The sequence below is a fragment of the Podarcis filfolensis genome, assembly GCF_964270895.1.
Source record: "Podarcis filfolensis genome assembly, chromosome: 4".
Taxonomy (NCBI): domain Eukaryota; kingdom Metazoa; phylum Chordata; class Lepidosauria; order Squamata; family Lacertidae; genus Podarcis; species Podarcis filfolensis.
This window is the reverse complement of record NC_139607.1, coordinates 103,881,442-103,902,587: the sequence shown is the minus strand read 5'-3', so window position 1 is coordinate 103,902,587 and position 21,146 is coordinate 103,881,442. Positions and strand designations below refer to the sequence as shown.

General features: G+C 50.7%; 2 protein-coding genes across 7 annotated transcripts in view; one reads left to right on the top strand and one right to left on the bottom strand.

Moving 5' to 3' along the window:
- Positions 1 to 21,146, top strand: part of LOC310760704 (uncharacterized protein) — a 395,412-nt gene that overhangs the window by 331,177 nt on the left and 43,089 nt on the right. The window lies entirely within an intron of this gene.
- LOC310760891 (olfactory receptor 52L1-like) lies at positions 18,372 to 19,316 on the bottom strand (the record flags this gene model as incomplete). The annotated part of the gene is made up of 1 exon (XM_083610108.1): positions 18,372 to 19,316. One exon carries the CDS (start codon positions 19,314 to 19,316, stop codon positions 18,372 to 18,374), a length of 945 nt encoding a protein of 314 aa, XP_083466234.1.

Below are 21,146 nucleotides of genomic sequence, written 5' to 3'. Positions count from 1 at the left end.
CCCTGGGTCATCTAGTCCAACCCCCAGCAATGCAGGAATCTCAGCTGAAGCATCCATGGCAGATGGCCGTCCGATCTGTTCTTAGAAACCTCCAAGGAGGGAGAGTTCCCCCCCCCCTCCCAAGGGAGACCTTTCCCTGCCCAACTGCTCTTAGATGTTCCTCAAGGCAGCGGGTCCTGAGTTCTAGCACTGCTGAAATCATCGCACTGGCTGCCAAGGAGGAACCAAGCAAAGTTCAAAATAAATAAATCATATTCTCACCATGAATGACCAAAACTTTCTTCTGCATGTTGCTATGCAAACATTCAATAGTATGCTATTTCCCCTTCCAGAAATGCTGAATTGCTGATTCAATGGACAAAAAATTCAGGGCGGTTGTTACTATTATTTATTAAGTTGATATAGCACCTTCATCAAGAGATCTTAGGGACGTTTAAAACATAGAACACATGAGAAGTAGACCTATGAGGCATCACCTCAAATTATTTACTCAGGTGAGTGTCCTTTTGAAGGAGGCAGGTGGAATCTCCATGGTTGCTGCTACTGCTGCCCTGAGTGCTGGAAGGAAGACCTGAGAGCCAGTGTGGTGTAGTAGTTAAGAGTGGTGGACTCTGTTACGGAGGGGGGGGCATGTCTTCTTCACCTTCTTCTTCGCTACAATATATCCATTTATTCCCAATTGTCAATGTCAAAAGGGACTAAAATCTAGAAAACCCATAGAAAATCAACGTGCCAATTTGCTCAATTTCTCTAGGACTCCATGACACCTCCCCTGTCCTCCATAATCCCTCAAGTAAGGTGTCAAGACCCTAATCCTGTCAAATCACTCTGCCAAGCCTTTCCTCCGGGCGATGCCAGGTGGCAGACTATGCATACATGGACCATTGTCTTCCCATCACCGGCACTCAGGATGTGCTTATCTGCGCATATCTCCAGCTCTGCATATTCCCCCCTCCCTCCTCCATATGTTAATCCGGTGTAACCCAACCTCTCCTTAATGTATTCATGATGTAATCTGTGTAACCCAACCTTTCCTTAATATATTCATGATGTAACTGGGATGTATTTTGCACTGTATTCTGGGACATGGAGGGAGTTTCAAAAGTTCATGTCACCCCTTTCTCGCTGTTCAATCTTGCCTTGAACCTGTTGCGCAATAAACTTGGATCTTCTGCAGTTTGCTCCTGTGCCCGGCTGAGCTCATTTTCTTCTGCAGGGACCCGCGGACTTAGTCCGACGAGCTGGGTGGCAGAGTAGCCCCGCACCCAGATTTTAGCCGTAACAACTCGTAATCTGGGGAACCGGGTTCGCGTCTCCGCTCCTCCACCTGCAGCTGCTGGGTGACCTTGGGCCAGTCACACTTCTCTGAAGTCTCTCAGCCCCACTCACCTCACAGAGTGTTTGTTGTGGGGGAGGAAGGGAAAGGAGAATGTTATCCGCTTTGAGATTCCTTCGGGTAGTGATAAAGCGGGATATCAAATCCAAACTCCTCCTCCTCCTCCTCCTCCTCCTCCTCCTCCTCCTCCTCCTCCTCTTCTTCTCCTTGCAAGGCCTTTTCCCACTTGGCCTGGAGGGTGAGGACCAGATTTCCCCTGCTCAACAGTTCTTGTGTGTTGTTTAAATTAGTTTCTACTGACTTATTGGGTTACTGTATAGTTTGCATTTGGTTCTTAAGAGGAGAGGGCCAGGGCTGCCTAGGAATGGGCCACATCCAACAGAATGGCTGGGGCAGGTTCCACGGGGGGTGGGGGGGTGCACTGGGACACTCGATCTCAGTGATCACGGGTAAGAGGAGGAGTTACACTAAGACCAGATCACATCATTACTGAGGAAGCAGATTTAGTTGCCTTTTGATGACTAACCCTGCCTCCGGGTCTGGTCTTGACCGGATGGATGTTGGAATCAGCAAGGGAGACCCACGTGACCTGAAGGGGCTGCTGTGCAAAGCCAGGTTAATAATTCATAAGACGGCTTTCATCCATGACTTGATCATGGATGGAGGACTTGACCTGGCCTTTGTAACAGAGACTCCGTTGGATGAAGCAGGTGGGCCTGTTCTTGCCACTGCTTGTCCGCCAGGTTTCTCTTACGCACAGCAACCCAGGTCTTGGGGGCGGGGGTTTGCAGTGATTTTTATGTCAGTGTTTGAAAAAGAAAAGGTTCTGACCTCCTTTGCCTGGTCCTCGGACCCTAGTTGGCACAAAGAGTCCTTGAGAAAGAGTACTTTGCAGAATGCTGCTTTTATTATTAAAAATCTTCTTCTCCAACCACGACCGACAGCTTTATACATATCAAACACAACCAGCTTTCTACCATCTGACAACCCAACCCACTGATACGGAAGGAGAGGGGGGGGTACCTTTCTTGGTCCCTCCACCAGCACCAGTGGACCCGAGGCGATGACCTCGACGGTTCCCCAACCCCTCAAACCCCCACACTGTTGCACAAGCACCACACTGCACCCTAGTCCTGTAAATAAAGGACTTTTTCCCCCTTTCTATACGGGCGAAATAAGCCCACCATCTCTCTTAAACTTCCCTCTCGCTCCATTTCTAACGTGGGTAGACCGTATCAGATTGTATCCCCATTGACTATAATGGCCGCGCTTTGGCCAATCAGCACCGTGCATTTGCCGTGCAGAGGTAGCTCAGCCAGCTCTGCACGCCTCATTTAACCTCTTGACAAGTCACTGACAGCTCCCCGCTGGGGGAACAATGGAACTGAAACCCAAGTTGCAACATTGTATCCATCCAACAATGGAATTGAAACTCCTGAACCCCTGACAGTATCAAGAACTGCAACAATGTATCTATTCACTTCCGACTTTGATTAATAATGTCAGAATGGACTTGAAATGAGCTGAAACTTCCAAAATTCATATAAAATCAACCGTAGCACCGATTTCCTTCGTTCTGGTGTCAATCGACTCAGCCTTTTCAGGACTCTAGAACACCCCACTTGCTTCCATAATCCCCTGAGCGGCAAGTCACGTACTCAGGAAGACCCTAATCCCATCGGATCGCTCTGCCAAACCCTTCCTCCGGGCAATGCCAGGTGGCAGACGATGCATATCTGGACTATTGTTTTATCATCACCGGTACTCAGGAAATGCTTATCTATGTATATCTCTTACTCCGCACACTACCCCTCCCTTCCCTGAAATGCTAATGTGTATAACTCCACCTTTCCGTAATATATTCATGATGTAAGTTGTCAAACCCAACCCTCCCATAATGTATTCATGACGTTTTTTGCACTGTATCCTGGGACTTGGAGGGAACTTTTAAAAGTTGGTGTCACCCCTTTCTCGCTGTTCAATTTTGCCTTGAACCTGTTGCGCAATAAACCTTGGATCTCCGCATCTTGCTCCTGTTTCCGGCTGAGCTCATTTTTCCGCTAGGACCCGCGGACTTAGTCCGACGAGCCGGGAGGCTGAGCCGACTCGCACCCGGGATTTTTCCGTAACATTTGGCGCCCGAACAGGGACGGGCGGTTCTCCCGTGTTGCTGACCGGGGGCCCTGAAATCTTCAGCCGGCTCCGGGCCATTTTGCCTGGGAAGACCTTTTGGACCTCCGGCCATCCTCCGGGCGGTAATCAAACGTCCCAGGGTTCAGCCGGGGAGCAAAGGACATCCAGCCGGCTTCTTCGATCCCGGGATCATCTTGGAAGACACGTGAGTATAAGGAAAAGGAAAACCCAGTGCACTGGTGGGAAGGGGGTGGAATCTCCTGGCAACTGAACTCTCTGCCCTCCTCTCTATCGCTCTTTCTCGCCTGCCTCTTGGTCCAATTGCTGAGAGTCCGAGAGTAAGACGGAGAGACCCGGCTTGGAAAGACAGCCGACTCCCCGCAACGGACAGCTCAGTCGATGCTGAGAGAGACCGTGGACTACCGCTCGACCCGAAAGGGGGGTTCTGAGCTCTATCTCTTTCTTCTCTCAAACCCTCCAGTCAACCGCACCAATTGAGAGTCCGAGAGTAAGACGGAGAGACCCGGCTTGGAAAGACAGCCGACTCCCCGCAACGGACAGCTCAGTCGAAGCGAGGGGCTGGAGTTCTTCTTCCGAACTTCCCGAGCGCCCTTACGGAGGGGGCAGGAAGGGGTCTTCCTTTCTATCAATTAATCCCAGCCGCACCGGTCGGGCCACGTAACACGTGTATCGTGCGTGAGCCCGCTTCCGAAAGCAAGGGGGATTTTCCGTCAAAAATCTATCAAGGGACTACCCGATCTGGCACCGCACGGCGCGGGCGTCCAGTAGGGCCCCTTTTCCTGAGATTGTAACGATAGGTAGGAGGTTGCCAGGAGGAATAGCTCAAGAGGAATTGGGCGGGATTTGGCAGAGTGGAAAGGAAAACCCCAGGAAATAGGATAAGTAAGTGAGGAAGGAATAAGGGACCAGGTAGAAGAGCTCTCTAAAAGGAAACCCTGTTAGGAAGTTGCCAAGCAACTGAACATAGCATTCCCTAATCAGCCCAGCCCCCCCCTCAATAAACCTTTCCCCTTTCTCTTTACCCCAGACACGCGTGAAACTAAAATGGGTACCCAAGCTTCCAAACATGAGCGGGCTCACTCTGGGAAGAAGGCTTCCAGAAAGCCATCTGAATCCCAGAGAGACCCCGACTCCCCTCTCGAATTTGTCATCTCGTATTGGAAGGCTATTCCCGGGCATAAATTACTGTTGAGACAGAAGTTAGAAGACCTTTGTAACGAGACCTGGCCTTCAGGCACAGCCTCCGCGAGACCTGAGTTACGTTGGCCAAAGGGAGGCTCTTTTAATGGAGATCGCTTACGATATCTCAGAAAGTACCTGACGGAGGAGAAGCCCCGTCAGCTAGAATACCTAGCCACCTTCGAGACGGTCAGAGGACTACTCAAAGTTCCGAAGGAAGCTACGAATTATCAATTGCCAATCTTAAATCCTGGAAGACAATCCCTACCCCCCCCCCATACGAAGGGCATTCTGCAGATGACCACATGGAACGAACGCTCATCCCCTTCTATTATAACGAGAATACTCCACCCGCCCCAAACGAGAATTCGGATAGCGATGAAGGAGCAGGAGAACCAGAAGCAGGGGGGGCATAAAACAGAGGTTACGAATTAGAGATAAAAGGAACACTACCATGGGAGACTCTAGTCTTGCAGAGAAACCCAAAGAGACCCCGGGGACGTCACGGGACGCAGATGCTATAGTCACCCAGATGCCCCTAAGGGCCCTGCCAATCCCACCCCTGCGGCCAGACGGACCCCCTCGGATGGTATATACCCACCAACCGTTCTACACGGCAGACCTGGTAACCTGGTCAAATCAAATGCCATCTCTAAGAGACGACCCGGACAAATGCCACCGCCAGGTCAGCGCTATTTTCTCAACCCACAACCCAACCTGGCCGGACGTCCACGTTCTCCTAAACGCCCTTTTTAACGAGGCCGAAAAGGCAGATATCCTAGCCAAGGCTGCGGAAGTAATTGAACTCCCTGACTACCAGGCAGGGCGGCCAGAAGGTGTGACAGCACTCACAGCTCAATGCCTACGCGTCGAACCGGCCTGGGACTATAATACCACGAATGGGATCTGGTGTTTAAAATTATTTAAGAAAGCGATCTTAGACGGCATTAAGGCAGCTGGGCAGCGTACCGTCAACTGGACAAAAGTCCAGACTGTACTGCAAGGGACGAATGAACACCCGTCCAATTACTATACCAGGCTGGTATCAGCCATCAAGACCTGGGGAGGGATTGATCCAGATAACCCCCAGCACGAAGTTATAGTGAAAGGCTTCTTTAAAGATCAAGCCTGTCCTGACATCAGAAAAGCCCTGAACCTACAAATAGGGTATGACGGAAAAAGCGTCAGTGAAATCCTCTCGATTGCAAAGTCTGTCTATAATTCTCGAGATGAGAGGAAAAGAAAGGACCCCAAACCAGAAGTTGAGCAGATCCTTGCCCTTAGTATGGAACCACATTCCACCAGAGGCAGAGGTCTCAGCCGGGGAAGGGGGGTCCGGGGAGGAGGACCTCCAAACCCCCTTAGACCATGGGGATCCACTACTGGAGGATGCTTCTATTGTCAAGAAGAAGGGCACATAAGAAGGTTTTGCCCTTACCTCAATAATATGACCTATGGCACCCCGCATCCTAACACGGCCCACGGATATGGGAACCCCACGCCCACCACCTATACCCCTCATACAACCTCCACCGCCCCCTTCAACCAACCGACGCCTCCAAATGTACCTGCTCAAGCCCAAAGACCCCTACCAGGGCCGAGGACCCAAATGCCCGCAATAATTTCACCCACTCACCCTTGGACAAACGCCACCGCACCACCCCTGCACCCCCCTAACCAACCTCCTCCGGACGACCGAGAAACTTATTGACAATTAGAAGGGGATCCCAACCAAATTCAAACTATATGTCCGATCCTAACTTTATCTTCCGAAGACCCGTTTTGCACCATAGAGATCGACGGCCATCCCTATCAATGCCTCTTAGATACTGGAGCCACATATTCCACCTTAACAAATAGCCATTTGGAACCGGGTTCAGAGACCAGAAAAGTTATGGGACTGGATGGGATACCCCGCACTTGTCCACTTTCACGTCCATCTAAAGTTACCTTCGGACCCCTGCTCGCTGAACATACCTTCCTCCTAACCAGCAGCCCAGTAAACCTCCTCGGAAGGGACTTGCTTTGCAAACTAAATGCGACCATTAAATGTTCCAAGGAGGGAATCTACCTACACATGCCTGAGGAATCTATCCCCGCATTCCAAGGAATAATAGCAGAAGAAAAGGCAGGCAGCCCATCCCCAGAGCTCCCCCCTGAGCTACACGACTTACCCTCCTCTCTATGGGGCACCGAGTCAACCTCAGTGGGTCTCCTGCTATCAGCAACTCCCGTAAAAATCACCTATAAAACTGATCTACCGTTCCCGTGCACAAAACAATATCCTCTACCCAAAGAAGCCATTGAGGGACTAACACCCATGATAGAGGACTTCCTCGAAAAGGGGATCTTGGTTCCATGTGCGTCTCCATGCAATACCCCAGTACTCCCAGTAAAGAAACCGGCGGCGGAAGGAGCCCCAGTCCGATACCGCTTTGTCCAAGACCTTAGACTGGTGAACCAGTTTGTCATACCCCGCCACCCAGTGGTGGGCAACCCAAATTCCCTCCTGAACGCCATACCGGCGGAAACTAAATGGTACACCGCTGCGGACCTATGCTCCGCCTTCTTTAGCATACCCTTGGATCCTGCCAGTCAATTCCTCTTCGCCTTCACCTGGGGGCCTAGTCAATTAACCTGGACTAGGTTACCCCAGGGGTACGTGGAGTCACCCGCAATCTTTTCCGCCATACTGCATCAAGATCTGCAGGATGTACACCTCCCTGCTGGCTCCTCCCTCTTGCTTTACGTAGATGACCTGCTCCTCTGTTCCACTAGTGAGGAAGCGTGTAAAACTGACACCAAGCACCTCCTTGCTGAACTAGCCCGGAAGGGGCATAAGGTGTCACCGAAGAAATTACAATACTGCAAACAAGAAGTAAAGTACCTCGGGCACATCTTAGGAGTAGGCACCCGAAGCTTAGCCACTGACCGGATAGAAGCAGTGACAAAAATTCCCCTCCCCAAAACTAAGCGACAATTACGGGGATTTTTGGGCATGGCTGGCTTCTGCAGGGCCTGGATCGCGGGTTATAGTGAAATAACGAAGCCCCTGTCTGCCATGACCCGCCAAGACCACCCGGACATCTTAATATGGGAAGAGGAGGCTTATAAATCGTTCGAGAGGCTAAAGAGAGAACTAAGATCGGCCCCCGCCCTAGGTTTACCTGACTACAGAATCCCCTTCAACTTGTTTATCCATGAACAAATGGGGGTAGCCTCAGGGGTATTGACTCAGCCTTTCCGAGACCAAGAGAGACCTGTGGCATACTATAGTCTACAATTAGATACCACTGCAAAGGGGGCAGTTAGCTGCCTAAGGGCCATAGCCGCCGCAGCAGTCCTCCTCGAAAAGGCTCAAGAGACGGTCTTGGGACACGAAATCGTCATCCATGTTCCCCACTCTGTCTCCACCCTCCTAACTTTGAGAGGCTGCCATCACTTTTCCAATTCCCGACTAAACAAGTATGAAGCCCTCCTATTAACACCCTCGAACGTCACCATAAAGCGAGTCAACTCCCTTAACCCAGCTACCCTTCTGCCTCTCCCTGATGATGGAACCCCACACCATGACTGCGCCACCATAGTTCGACAGGCAGAGAGACCCAGGGAAGACTTAGATCACCTACCTTTGGAAAACCCAGACCTAATACTGTACACTGACGGAAGTTCAAAAGTTGTGGAGGGGGAGAGGAAAACGGGATACGCCGTGGTCACTGATTTTGAAATCCTAGAATCCAACCCAATTAACCCACAGTATAGTGCTCAAGCTGCAGAATTAATAGCACTCATACGTGCCTGTGAGATCAGCGAGGGCAAGCGGGCTACCATCTATACCGACAGTAAATACTGCTTTGGATTGGTACACACCACTGGCCAAATCTGGCTACAAAGAGGCTTCCTTACGGCAGCTGGCTCTAAAATCTCACATGCTGCCCTAGTAGAGAGGCTCCTGACTGCCATCCACTTACCTGCCGCGATCGCAGTTGTGCATTGCAAAGCACACACCCGGGGCAGGGACCCAGTATCAAAGGGCAACAGACGGGCTGATAAAGCGGCTCAGTCGGCTGCACTCCGCCCTCCGAACAACGAGTCCGAATTTCAAGCCCTACAAATCCCAGCCAACATAGATCCCACACAAATTTACAAAGAAACCCCCGAAGACGAAAAGATCCTTTGGCGTTCCGTGGGTGCATTTGAGCAAGATGGTGTGTGGGTCCTCCCCGATGGCAGGACCGTCCTTCCAAAATCCTGGGTTCCAAAATTGGTGAGGGTCCTCCATCAACGAACACACTGGGGAAAGGGAAGACTGATAGAGCATGTTAAGAGGTCCTGGTACGCTCCGGGACTTCCAGTCGCAGCTACAGCTGCATCAAAGAACTGCACCACTTGCAACTCCTTTAACCCCAAGCGACAACCCCGAGCGCCACCCGGAGCCCGGCCGTGGGCATTCGTCCCCTTTGAAAGCCTGCAATTAGACTTTATCGACCTACCGCACTGCCAAGGCTTCAAACATGCCTTGATCATAGTGGACAAACTCTCCTCCTGGGTAGAGAGATTCCCCTGTAGAAAGCCCACCGCTTCTGTAGTAGCCAGAGCCCTCCTACAAGACATCATTCCTCGGTTTGGCATTCCCCGTCGTCTAGACAGCGACAGAGGGACCCACTTCACTGCTCAAGTAGTGCAATTAGTGGCAAGAGCTCTACAAATAAAATGGGACCTCCACACACCCTACCACCCTCAGTCTTCTGGTCAAGTAGAGCGCATGAACCAGGAAATTAAAATACAACTAGGAAAACTCTGTAAGCTCACTGGACTGAAATGGGTAAATGCACTCCCACTAGTTCTTCATAATATAAGGAGTGCTCCTACTGGATCACTGAAACTATCTCCATACGAAATCTTATTTGGAAGACCTCCTCCCGTCTATAACGCTAACTTCCCCCTCTCTGAACTCGAACTAGGGGAGGCAGAACTCACTAATTATGTCATTCAGCTTCAGACACAGCTGCAGCGTCTCCACCAGTACGCGGCCCTCGAGGGACAGAACCTGCCCATCGACGTCGAAGCCCACTCCTTCCATCCAGGTGACTGGATCCTCGTCAAAGTCTACCAAAAAGAACCCCTTCAACCCGCGTGGGAAGGTCCCTACCAAATCCTGCTGACATCACCAACCGCTGTGAAAGTAGGTGAGAAAAACTCCTGGCTACATCACACGAGGTGCAAGTCGGCGCCTCCCCCTCCAGAGTCGGAAGACGACTTCGGTGGCGACGACTTCACCTTTTCGACTCCGCCCGCTTCGCCAACTTCATACATCGACGACGAGGATCAACAGACCGGACCAGATCGGGGCCAAGATCGGGCCCAACAGACCGGACCAGATCGGGGCCAAGATCGGGCCCAACAGACCGGACCAGATCGGGGCCAAGATCGGGCCCAACAGACCGGACCAGATCGGGGCCAAGATCGGGCCCAACAGACCGGACCAGATCGGGGCCAAGGTCGGGCTCAACAGACCGGACCAGACGCCACTACACCCAACTGGACTTCGGAGATCATCCCGGACACCAACGCCGTCAAGCTCCGCTTTAAACGAGTTTGACAGCTCGCATTGACACCCACTTTGACAGCTCCATAGACTTCCTTTGATTTTGACAGCCCGCTTTGACAGCCACTTTGACAGCTCCATAGACTTCCGTTGATTTTGACAGCTCGCTTTGACAGCCACTTTGACAGCTCCATAGACTTCCGTTGATTTTGACAGCTCGCTCTGACAGCCAGTTTGACAGCTCCATAGACTTCCGTTGATTTTGACAGCTCGCTCTGACAGCCAGTTTGACAGCTCGCTTTGACAACCACTTTGACAGCTCGCTCCGACAGCCAGTTTGACAGCTCGCTTTGACAGTTCGCCTTGCAGCGTGCCTTGACAACCCCGTGGATCACCTCCTTCCTTTAATCCCGTGCGACTGCGACCCAACTATGAATCTGATCCCCTCCCTCCTTCTCCTCGCCACCCTGACCAGGACGTCATCTCTCTCATCGGACCACTGTACCGGACTACAAACAGATTATTATTTCCTGGACTATCACAAGGTCGAGGCCGGGGGAAAGTCTAACCCGGACCGAATGGGGGACTTCGACTTTTGTCTCCCGGAGTCCCGGACCCTTCTGCGCCATTCGCTTGTACCCCGGCTCACGAACAATGAATACTGGGAACTCTTCATCCGAGATAAAGACTTACACCGCATCGGGTCAGCTGCCCTCACGCTCGATCACTCGTTTTACCGACTGCAGTGCTATAACGGGACATACCTCCTTTACGAGAATGGAGAGGTCACGCGGAGCCCTAATTGGACCGAAAGCAAGGTGCGGGAAGCTTCGCCGGCATACACGGACTCGAACCATCCCTCCGAGAATTTGATTTTCGGATTCCAATGTCTCCTTATGACCCCAGGACCTCGGAAATCTCAACTCCAGGGACTTTGCCTGAGGCGGTTCTGTTGCTTGTGGAACCTCGGAATCACTCATGAATGGAAGGGAGCAGAATATCTGGAAGGATGGCACCACCCCGTGCATCCTTCACGCTCCCCCACCTGGGACAATGTCGGACCACTGAGGTGCGGGGGCATCGCCAAAGACAGGCGACTCCTCAACACTACCGACCCCCTTCACCCAGTAGGCACCGCACCCCGGCGACTTGGCACAGACCCCTCCATCCCCGGAGAAGACCTCCTCTCATCCTGGGAACAAAACTCCTACATCAAGCTCCTCAGTCAGGTGGCAAAGCACCCTACCCTGACTGTTGGATCTGCGCCCATGCGCCCAGCCACCTCCAACAAAGCTTACCCCTGGTCCCAATGCCAGTAACCTTGGAACAGTTCCGTTCCGGAGACGTCACGTCCTGGAACCTGACCGCATTGAACTTGACTCACCAATACCTGTATCTCACCGGCCCCACGAAGGGACCCCTCTGTCGTTGCTTCACCGGAGACGGAACCTTCATCGGATCCAGCACATGTAACTCCAACTTGGAAATCCTACCCACCGGCGAAGTCACCGTTGCCGACACCACGGGCTCCCACACCTTCCCAAACCTCACTAGTGCTTGGGCCACTGTGGTCGGACACCCCCCCCAATGGAGACCCCAGTCAACGGATTCTATGCTGCTGCAAGCTTTTGCCTCCGGGAGGATGGAATCATACCTCAGCGGTTTATTCTGGGTATGTGGACACCGCGCATACACCTGGGTAAGCCCGCATATGTCAGGATCCTGCTTTGTCGGGTACATCATTCCTGGAATCAGAGTGGTTCCACATCTACCCCCCGGGAGGCAACGGAACAAGAGAGAACAAAAGGGGCTGTCTGACCTGTCAGATGTCGCTGCGAATGGGGAGACGGTAGGCAGAGCCCTCTTTCCCGCTTACGGAGCAGGATCTAACCATGTGGACATTCTCCGACTCACCGACATTCTTCTCAAGTTTATGCAAGAGGCAACCCAAATTACAGACTCCCTCGTGACGGAACTGTCTGAGGTAAGACAGCTAAGTTTACAGACCAGGATTGCGACAGATTTTCTGCTATCCAGCCAGGGAGGGACATGTGCCTTAATAGGTACCGAATGCTGCACATATGTGACTGACCAATCTTTAAATATCACCGGACATTTAAATAATATCCATGAACTAGCAACAAGATTGAACGACATCCAGCATGAGGGACTATCTGATCTAGACCTATGGGGATGGCTACCGAAGCTTGGATGGCTCCGACAATTACTTAATTACTGTCTTTGTCGTTGTCTTTTCTATCTCAGTACTCTGCTGCGCTATCCACTGTGTGACACCTTGCTGTTCTCTCTTTCGCTGTCCTAGACAATCTGCCCCTCTTTCCTTCCGAGCCTATTCCCGTTCACACAGTGCCCCTGTCTTCCCTGAATATGTGCAGATGAGACACCTGGGAGAAGGGGAATATGAGATCACAGAGATCTAGGGTGCGGAGAAAGGATTTGCAAGTTCTTACAGAACTTTAATGCAAATCTATCTCCGAATGGGGGACTGATACGGAAGGAGAGGGGGGGTACCTTTCTTGGTCCCTCCACCAGCACCAGTGGACCCGAGGCGATGACCTCGACGGTTCCCCAACCCCTCAAACCCCCACACTGTTGCACAAGCACCACACTGCACCCTAGTCCTGTAAATAAAGGACTTTTTCCCCCTTTCTATACGGGCGAAATAAGCCCACCATCTCTCTTAAACTTCCCTCTCGCTCCATTTCTAACGTGGGTAGACCGTATCAGATTGTATCCCCATTGACTATAATGGCCGCGCTTTGGCCAATCAGCACCGTGCATTTGCCGTGCAGAGGTAGCTCAGCCAGCTCTGCACGCCTCATTTAACCTCTTGACAAGTCACTGACAGCTCCCCGCTGGGGGAACAATGGAACTGAAACCCAAGTTGCAACATTGTATCCATCCAACAATGGAATTGAAACTCCTGAACCCCTGACAGTATCAAGAACTGCAACAATGTATCTATTCACTTCCGACTTTGATTAATAATGTCAGAATGGACTTGGAATGAGCTGAAACTTCCAAAATTCATATAAAATCAACCGTAGCACCGATTTCCTTCGTTCTGGTGTCAATCGACTCAGCCTTTTCAGGACACCCCACTTGCTTCCATAATCCCCTGAGCGGCAAGTCACGTACTCAGGAAGACCCTAATCCCATCGGATCGCTCTGCCAAACCCTTCCTCCGGGCAATGCCAGGTGGCAGACGATGCATATCTGGACTATTGTTTTATCATCACCGGTACTCAGGAAATGCTTATCTATGTATATCTCTTACTCCGCACACTACCCCTCCCTTCCCTGAAATGCTAATGTGTATAACTCCACCTTTCCGTAATATATTCATGATGTAAGTTGTCAAACCCAACCCTCCCATAATGTATTCATGACGTTTTTTGCACTGTATCCTGGGACTTGGAGGGAACTTTTAAAAGTTGGTGTCACCCCTTTCTCGCTGTTCAATTTTGCCTTGAACCTGTTGCGCAATAAACCTTGGATCTCCGCATCTTGCTCCTGTTTCCGGCTGAGCTCATTTTTCCGCTAGGACCCGCGGACTTAGTCCGACGAGCCGGGAGGCTGAGCCGACTCGCACCCGGGATTTTTCCGTAACACCACAAACAGACCATCAATGACCACCCTATATATTATAGGCATTTATGGGTGAAAGGTTGCCTGAATCATGCAGGCTTTGCCGATTCACTGTAGGGTGCTGACTCATGCTGACTCAGTTCCTTTTGTATTAAAGAAACAGCGGCTAATTTTAAGCTGTGACACCCCTTCTGTTTCTTAAATGCAAAAAATTAAAAATTAAAAATAAAATAAAAATCCCAATAGAAACAAAACATACATACACTTATATATATAAACCCAGTTTTGTCATCAGTGACCTGTTGCTGGCAACAGCTTGGTAAACAAATCAGCAATATTATCTTGTTACTGACAATACTCCAGTTTGATTACCCCATTCTGTACACAATCTCTAACGTTTGCGTGACGGATTTCATTATTTCCTAGCCTGCTAATGCAATGCACGATTGACTATCTTCATACACTTGGATGGGCAAATCCACTTTACAATCTAGGTCTTTTAGTATCTGGATAAACCACACAATTTCATTACATGATAGCAACAGACTCCCGTATTCTGTCTCACAGGATGAAGTCACGACAAATCCCTGTTCCTTTGACCTCCATCCTGTTATGGCATTGGAGAACATCATAACCATCCCGCTTGTGGATTTTCTGGCAGCTATGCAGGTCCCCCAGTCCGCATCAACAAATACTTCTAGCCTCTCATCTTGTGTACTAGATATCTTTAAACATACACTTAATGCCCCCTTTAGATATCTGATAAGCCTTTTCATAGCACACCAATCGGCAGTACTGGGTTTAGATACACGTTGGCTCAGAACATTTGTAGCACACGCAATGTCTGGCCTTCACCACTGGCTCAAATACAACAGTGATCCTATTTCTGAGTGGCACAAATCAGGCTGATCAAATTCATCATTACACACTGTCTTTGGGAAATCTGGTGTCATGGGAGTCTGAACTGCTTTGCAGTTTTCCATGCCAAACTGCTCTAGCAAATGAAGAACTTTCTCCTTCTGGTTCAATAGGAAGCTTCCACCAGCTTCACACCTTACTTCTACTCCCAAATAGTTGCTGACAGGTCCTAGGGCTTTAAGCTTAAACCTTAGAACCAGTGTGGTGTAGTGGTTAAGAGCAGTGGTCTCGTAAACTGGGGAACCGGGTTCACTTCCCCACTCTTCCACCTGCAGCTGCTGGGTGACCTTGGGCTAGTCACACTTCTCACACAGGTGACAAATATCTAATGCTCCTAGTCATTGTTGATGACTTGCTAGTAGCAGGAAAGACCACAGATGAAATCAATAAGCTCACAAGTCAGATGGAAAAGAAGAAGAAGAAGAAGAAGAAGAAGAGTAGTAGTAGTAGTAGTAGTAGTAGTTTGGATTTGATATCCCGCTTTATCACTACCCTAAGGAGTCTCAAAGTGGCTAACGTTCTCCTTTCCCTTCCTCCCCCACAACAAACACTCTGTGAGGTGAGTGGGGCTGAGAGACTTCAGAGAAGTGTGACTAGCCCAAGGTCACCCAGCAGCTGCATGTGGAAGAGTGGGGAAGTGAACCCGGTTCCCCAGATTACGAGTCTACTGCTCTTAACCACTACACCACACTCGGCTCGTGCATTCAGGCTGCAGCCCCTTTTCTGTTGTCCCCCCCCCCCCACATAGAGACACAGCAAGGAGTATTCAGACATACACACCTCCTGAATATGGAAGCTCTCCATTTTATTTTTTAATTTATATTTTTTAATTTATTATATTTATATACCACCTTGGTCTTTCGAGGATCTCAAGGTGGCTTACATGGTTTTCCTCCTCCCCATTTCCTCTTCACAACGACCCTGCGAGGGAGGGGGGCTGACTCCAAGGGCACCCAGTGACCTTCATGGCTGAGTGGGGATTCGAACCCATGTCCTAGTCCAGCCATTACACTGGCTCCTCCTCCTTGAATTAATCTAATATCCTTTTGAGATCAGAGAGACCTTTGTCTGGTTCAGGAAGGGTACTGAGCAGCTGGAAGGCCAGCAGAGGAGGGCGACCAGGAGGATCAAGGGTCTGGAGACCAAGCCTGATGAGGAACGGTTGAGGCAGTTGGGTATGTTTGGCCTGGAGAAGAGGAGACTGAGAGGAGAGCCATCTTCCAATATCTCAAGGGCTGCCAGAGGGACCAAGCTTGTCTTCTGCTGCTCCAGAGGGGAGGGCAGGAAAGGAGATTCAGGCTAAACATCAGGAAGAACTTTCTGATGGCCCCTCTCTCTGGGACGGTGATGGACTCTCCTTCCTTGGAGGCTTTTAAGCAGAAGTTGGATGGCCACCTGTAAGGGATTCTTCACCCATGACTCCTGCGTTGCAGGGGGTTGGACTAGATGACCCTCGGGTCTCTTTCCAGCTCTACAATTCTGACTCCAGGAATCCATGCCTGGAAGTGCAACCTGAAGGAGCTCTTCCAGAAGGGACTCCCTCCTCAAGCCGCATCCTGCTCTGACCCAGGCGAGGCAAAGGGCTCAGTCTGGAGAGCAAAGCTCTGGTGGTGCGTCAGCCTTTCAGAATCCTTATTTAATGGGAAGTGAACAAGTCGTCCAGTAGTGATGTATGGAAGTGAGAGCTGGACCATAAAGAAGGCTGATCACCGAAGAATGGCCTCGGTCCCTTTTGGGGGGGACCTTTGGCTCTTGGCAGGGCTCTGAGTATCTCCCTCGGTCCCTTTTGGGGGGGGCTTTGGCTCTTGGCTGGTGGACTCTCCTTCCTTGACAGATCGTGAAGCTGAGGCTCCAATACTTTGGCCACCTCATGAGAAGAGAAGACTCCCTGGAAAAGACCCTGATGCTGGTGGCCACTAGGGGCGCATCGGAAGATGGCTGACAATAACATCTCTCTGACCCACGCGAGGTAATTAAGAGGCTGCGATGGGAGTAAACAGCCTCCCGGGCCCCCCAAGGGTGTGGGGGGGACTGCCCTTGCCTGCTGTGCCCTATACCACCCCCGAATTTTGTGGGGGTGGGGGCACTAGGCAGAAAGCCCTTGTGTGGATTTCGGCGCTCCTGGACGCTGTCTCTGATCTGCGTCCCTAGCTGCAGGAACTTCAAAAGAAACAATTAGAAGGAAGCTAATGCACATATTTCAAGGAAGAAGGGGGAGTAAAGACTACTAACTGAAGAGATCTCTGATAAACAAGACGGGTCGGAGGAACAAGAATAAATCATGAGAAGACACACTAATGCTCGGTATGTTCGGCAACGGGACTGGATGGGGGAGGGGGGGGAAAACTTTCCTTTCTTTTCTCTATGTGATTAACCAAGAATCCCCCCCCACACAAGTCACAAGTCAGAAATGCCGTTTAAATGACTTAAGCTGTGGATTTAAGGCTGTGTGGAGATAATTTTCTAACCAAAGCATGTTTTAAGAAGACTGTGGAAAGCATAGGAGCTTTGGAATGACGCAGCAAAAAATATCGTCGCCATCTTGGCAAGTTCCGTCGAAAAATTTATGTCTGGGAGGAGGAAAGGTCTGTTTTCATATTGTGGGTGATCCTCCTCAGTGTGACTAAAATGCGACAGACTTGCGAGATTAATGATGGAAAGAGTGCTGTTATTTATGAAAGTGATGATATATGGAAACCATCTGGATATGATGACTGGATGAACGGAAAAAATTCACACAGGATTATAATTGGTGTTTACTTGCTTAAGGAGATTATCAGAAGAGCTCATAAAAAAAAAGAAAAATATACGAACAAGATGAGATGTGGAAACAGCAAGATAAGACTGGATAGAATTATGAACATTATTTGGACAGATTTGTGGATATTAACGCAGCAGCAGGAAGATGATCGGAATCCCCCTTTGGAACTTGAAATATGGGTCACCCCAACAAAAATTTAAAATTCAGCTTTGTAATTCAGAATTTATGTGATGTGATGTGATTTGATTTGATTTGATTGGTCGCTTAATAAAAATTATTATTATTTTTTTAAAAAATGGAAAAGACCCTGATGTTGGGGAAGATGGAGGGCACAAGGAGAAGGGGACGACAGAGGACGAAATGGTTGGACAGTGTTCTCGAAGCTACCAGCATGAGTTTGACCAAACTGCGGGAGGCAGTGGAAGACAGGAGTGCCTGGTCCATGGAGTCACGAAGAGTTGGACACGACTAAACGACTAAACAACAACAACAACGAACAAGTCGTCTTTTGCAAAGGTTCATGGAAGTTCTAGGAGCTAGTCTTCCTTTGCCCAGCTGGACCAGTATCCCCCTTTCCCCCCATTTTTGGAGGGATGACTTACTCTGAACTCTCTCCTCTTCCGCGTTGCAGGTCATGCAGTCCTTTGGGGAAAAACCCATCAGATGTGCTCCAAGGACCGAACCATCCTGACAAGAAACTCTGCCTTTTCCCAGGACACGAAGACTGAGAAAGTGCCTCTGCCTTTTCTGGATCCTGTGGGTGGGGGGCACAGAGTCGTCTTAGCCAGTGTGGTTCAGGGACGGCCTTCCGCTGCTGCAAAGGCTGTTGGGGGCAGCCCACCCTCCCAGATCGTTCCCCCCAGACCTCAAGCCACCCTCCCGTAGAAGACCATGGCCACCCTGCTTCGGATTGGCTTCGTTTTCACCCCATACACGATGGGGTTGAGCATGGGCGGCACCAAGAGGTACAGGGTGGCCAGGAGGATGTGGACCTGGTGGGGGACCCTGTGGCCAAAGCGGTGGGTGAGGAAGGAGAAGAGCCCCGGGATGTAGAAGATGAGGATCACGCAGCCATGGGAAGCACAGGTGCTGAGAGCCTTCAGCCGCTCCTGAGTGGAGGGCAGGCGGAAGACGGCGCGCAGGATCAGGGTGTAGGAGAGAGCGATGGAGAGGACGTCCATGCCCACCACAGAAAGGGCCACAAAGAGGCCATACATCCTGTTCACAGTGGTGTCTGCGCACGCCAGCTTAACCACCGCCATGTGCTCGCAGTAGGCATGGAGGATGACCCTGTGGCCGCAGAAAGGCAGCCTCTGGAGGAGCAGGCCAAAGGGAGCGATGAGGATCAGACCCCGGAGGAAGATCAGCAGCACCGCCTTGGCCACAGTGGACGTCCGCCAGATGGCCGAGTGTCTCAGGGGAAGGCAGATGGCCACGTAGCGGTCCAGGGCCATGGCCACCAGGATGCCTGACTCCATGGAGGAGAAGGCATGGATGAGGAACATCTGGGCCAGGCAGGCGTGGAAGCTGATTGTGCAGGGCCCTAGCCACAGGATGGCCAGCATCTGGGGCAGGGTGGTGGTGGAGAGGACCAGGTCCGTGACGGCCAAGGCAGCCAGGAAGAGGTACATGGGCTCATGGAGGCTGGGCTCCAGCTTGATGACCCCCAGGAGCAAGGCGTTCCCCAGCAGAGCCAGGACATACATGGAGCAGAGAGGGATGGAGAGCCAGTGCTGGGAGGCTTCCAGCCCAGGGATGCCAGTCAGGAGGAAGGTGAGGGGCCGGAGGCTGATGTTGCCCACGGTCGTCATCGCCACGGCAGCTCCAGACACCTGGGAAAAGCAAATCGGAGAATGGATGGTGAGAGAAGCTGGGAGAGGCTGCCAGACCAGGCCAAAGGGGACCCATCTAGCCCAGCATTCTGTTCTCACAGCGGCACCCAGATGCCCATTGCGGGGAACCCACAGGTAGGATCCGAGCACAAGAACAACTCTCTCCTTCTGTGGCGTCCAGCCACTGGCTTCAGAAGCATGGCTGCCTCTGACGTCCTGACTGGAGTCAGAGAAGACTCCAAAGGATGTAGCCTACCTTGATTTCAGCAAGGCATTTGACAAGGTGCCCCATGATATTCTTGTAAAGAAGCTGGTAAAATGCGGTCTTGACTATGCTACCACTCAGTGGATTTGTAACTGGCTGACTGACCGAACCCAAAGGGTGCTCATCAATGGTTCCTCTTCATCCTGGAGAAGAGTGACTAGTGGGGTGCCACAGGGTTCTGTCTTGGGCCCGGTCTTATTCAACATCTTTATCAACGACTTGGATGATGGACTCAAGGGCATCCTGATCAAATTTGCAGATGACACCAAACTGGGAGGGGTGGCTAACACCCCAGAGGACAGGATCACACTTCAAAACGACCTTGACAGATTAGAGAACTGGGCCAAAACAAACAAGATGAATTTTAACAGGGAGAAATGTAAAGTATTGCACCTGGGCAAAAAAAATGAGAGGCACAAATACAAGATGGGTGACACCTGGCTTGAGAGCAGTACATGTGAAAAGGATCTAGGAGTCTTGGTTGACCACAAACTTGACATGAGCCAACAGTGTGACGCGGCAGCTAAAAAAGCCAATGCAATTCTGGGCTGCATCAATAGGAGTATAGCATCTAGATCAAGGGAAGTAATAGTGCCACTGTATTCTGCTCTGGTCAGACCTCACCTGGAGTACTGTGTCCAGTTCTGGGCACCACAGTTCAAGAAGGACACTGACAAACTGGAACGTGTCCAGAGGAGGGCAACCAAAATGGTCAAAGGCCTGGAAACGATGCCTTATGAGGAACGGCTAAGGGAGCTGGGCATGTTTAGCCTGGAGAAGAGGAGGTTAAGGGGTGATATGATAGCCATGTTCAAATATATAAAAGGATGTCACATAGAGGAGGGAGAAAGGTTGTTTTCTGCTGCTCCAGAGAAGCGGACACGGAGCAATGGATCCAAACTACAAGAAAGAAGATTCCACCTAAACATTAGGAAGAACTTCCTGACAGTAAGAGCTGTTCGACAGTGGAATTTGCTGCCAAGGAGTGTGGTGGAGTCTCCTTCTTTGGAGGTCTTTAAGCAGAGGCTTGACAACCATATGTCAGGAGTGCTCTGATGGTGTTTCCTGCTTGGCAGGGGGTTGGACTCGATGGCCCTTGTGGTCTCTTCCAACTCTATGATTCTATGATTCTATGATTCTAAGAGACATCATCCTGGCTAGCAACTATCAAGAGACTTGATTCGGGGTGGGGGATGGGCATGGGATTGAGATCCATGGACATTGCCAGCTGGCGTGGGGGGGCAGCTGCTCCCCCCTAAATCAAGTACAAAGGAAAAATTGTAGAAAGGTTTTGACAGGATTCTCTGAGCACTTGGGGCGAAAAGAAATCAATTTAAAACAACTGTTGTTGAGGCATTTCATTCTGAATCTGACAGAGGATGATGGCGAGGGATGTCCTCTCCCCTAACCTAAATCCTGGCTACACCCATGAGGAGATCTTGACGGTTTCAAGTGGGGCGTCTTATGGTGCTTCCACCCTGCTCTGAGCTCGATTTCGTTGAAGGCTGAGGGCTCAGAAGTGTTTAGGTATTTTACTCCACCTG